Genomic DNA, 1,012 nt, shown 5'->3' on the forward strand with positions numbered 1-1,012 from the left:
ACACACACACGAGCTGTAATCAATTTAGATTAGTCTCCAAACCCAGGAACGAGTGCCAGTGAACGTTAATGAATGCAGCGTGTGCCGCTGGCCGCAGGATTGGCCGGTCACTGTTATGAGGCTGAAGCGGGATGGACGTGTCACGTTGGCAGCGGTGTGCTGTGAATTTTAATTGCTTTATTTGCATGTTAACAGGCAGATGGCACGAGCGCAGTCTCACGATGCCACTGAGCGTATGATGGCATTCCTGCGCCGTGCAGTTTATATCTGTTTCAGGGCCGTTTGTGAAGGTTAATGAATCTGTGTTTAGGAGTTTGGATGCTTTGGGGAGAGAGAGAGAGACAGCAGTACTAGTTCTAGTAAAGGTTGAGTTGACCCGCTGATGTTTCTCGTCAGTAAGTTATGCTCATACTAAAGACCCTGTCAAATCAATGCATTTCTTCCTCTGCTTTACTGAACAATTAAATGCCTTTCCCTGCATAATTAATAAGCATCCATGAAGAATACAGATGGCTGGAAAGGTCTGAACGGTAATAAAAATGAGCAGCAGAATTTAACATGCATTTTTTTTCTTTGGAAAGAAATTAATACTTTTATTCATCAAGGATGCATTATATTGATCAAAAGTGACAGGAAAGTGACTGTTTATACGTGTTTATTTGTACTTTTGCATTTAACCGATATTCACACGCTCTAGCCGATAAACGGATGTTGTGCTGATGTTTGGATGATCTCAGTGTTTTTTCTCGTCTGTGTCTCAGAGCATTAAGGTGAGCTGGCAGCCTCCGCCTGCAAACACGCAGAACGGATTCATCACCGGATACAAGATCCGCCATCGCAAAACGGGCCGGCGGGGGGAACAGGAGGCCATCGAACCCAACAACCTCTGGTACCTGTTCACCGGTGAGTCCGTCTGCGCAACACGATGCTGGATGTTTTCCATCACATGCATCTGAATCAAGGCCGTAACCATGTCTTGAACATTGCCATCTCGTATTCGTCGGTGAAAAAA

General features: G+C 45.2%; 1 protein-coding gene across 1 annotated transcript in view; it reads left to right on the forward strand.

Annotated features, from left to right (window-relative positions):
* The window catches only part of LOC107558061 (netrin receptor DCC-like), a 52,335-nt gene that overhangs the window by 6,011 nt on the left and 45,312 nt on the right, over positions 1–1,012 (forward strand). Inside the window, exon 4 of the mRNA XM_016241672.1 lies at positions 762–903. Within this exon, the coding sequence (XP_016097158.1) occupies positions 762–903 (142 nt within the window). The remainder of the gene's footprint in view (positions 1–761; positions 904–1,012) is intronic.

Source organism: Sinocyclocheilus grahami, unplaced genomic scaffold (assembly GCF_001515645.1).
Source record: "Sinocyclocheilus grahami isolate Dianchi unplaced genomic scaffold, SAMN03320097.WGS_v1.1 scaffold631.1, whole genome shotgun sequence".
In the NCBI taxonomy this organism is placed as follows: domain Eukaryota; kingdom Metazoa; phylum Chordata; class Actinopteri; order Cypriniformes; family Cyprinidae; genus Sinocyclocheilus; species Sinocyclocheilus grahami.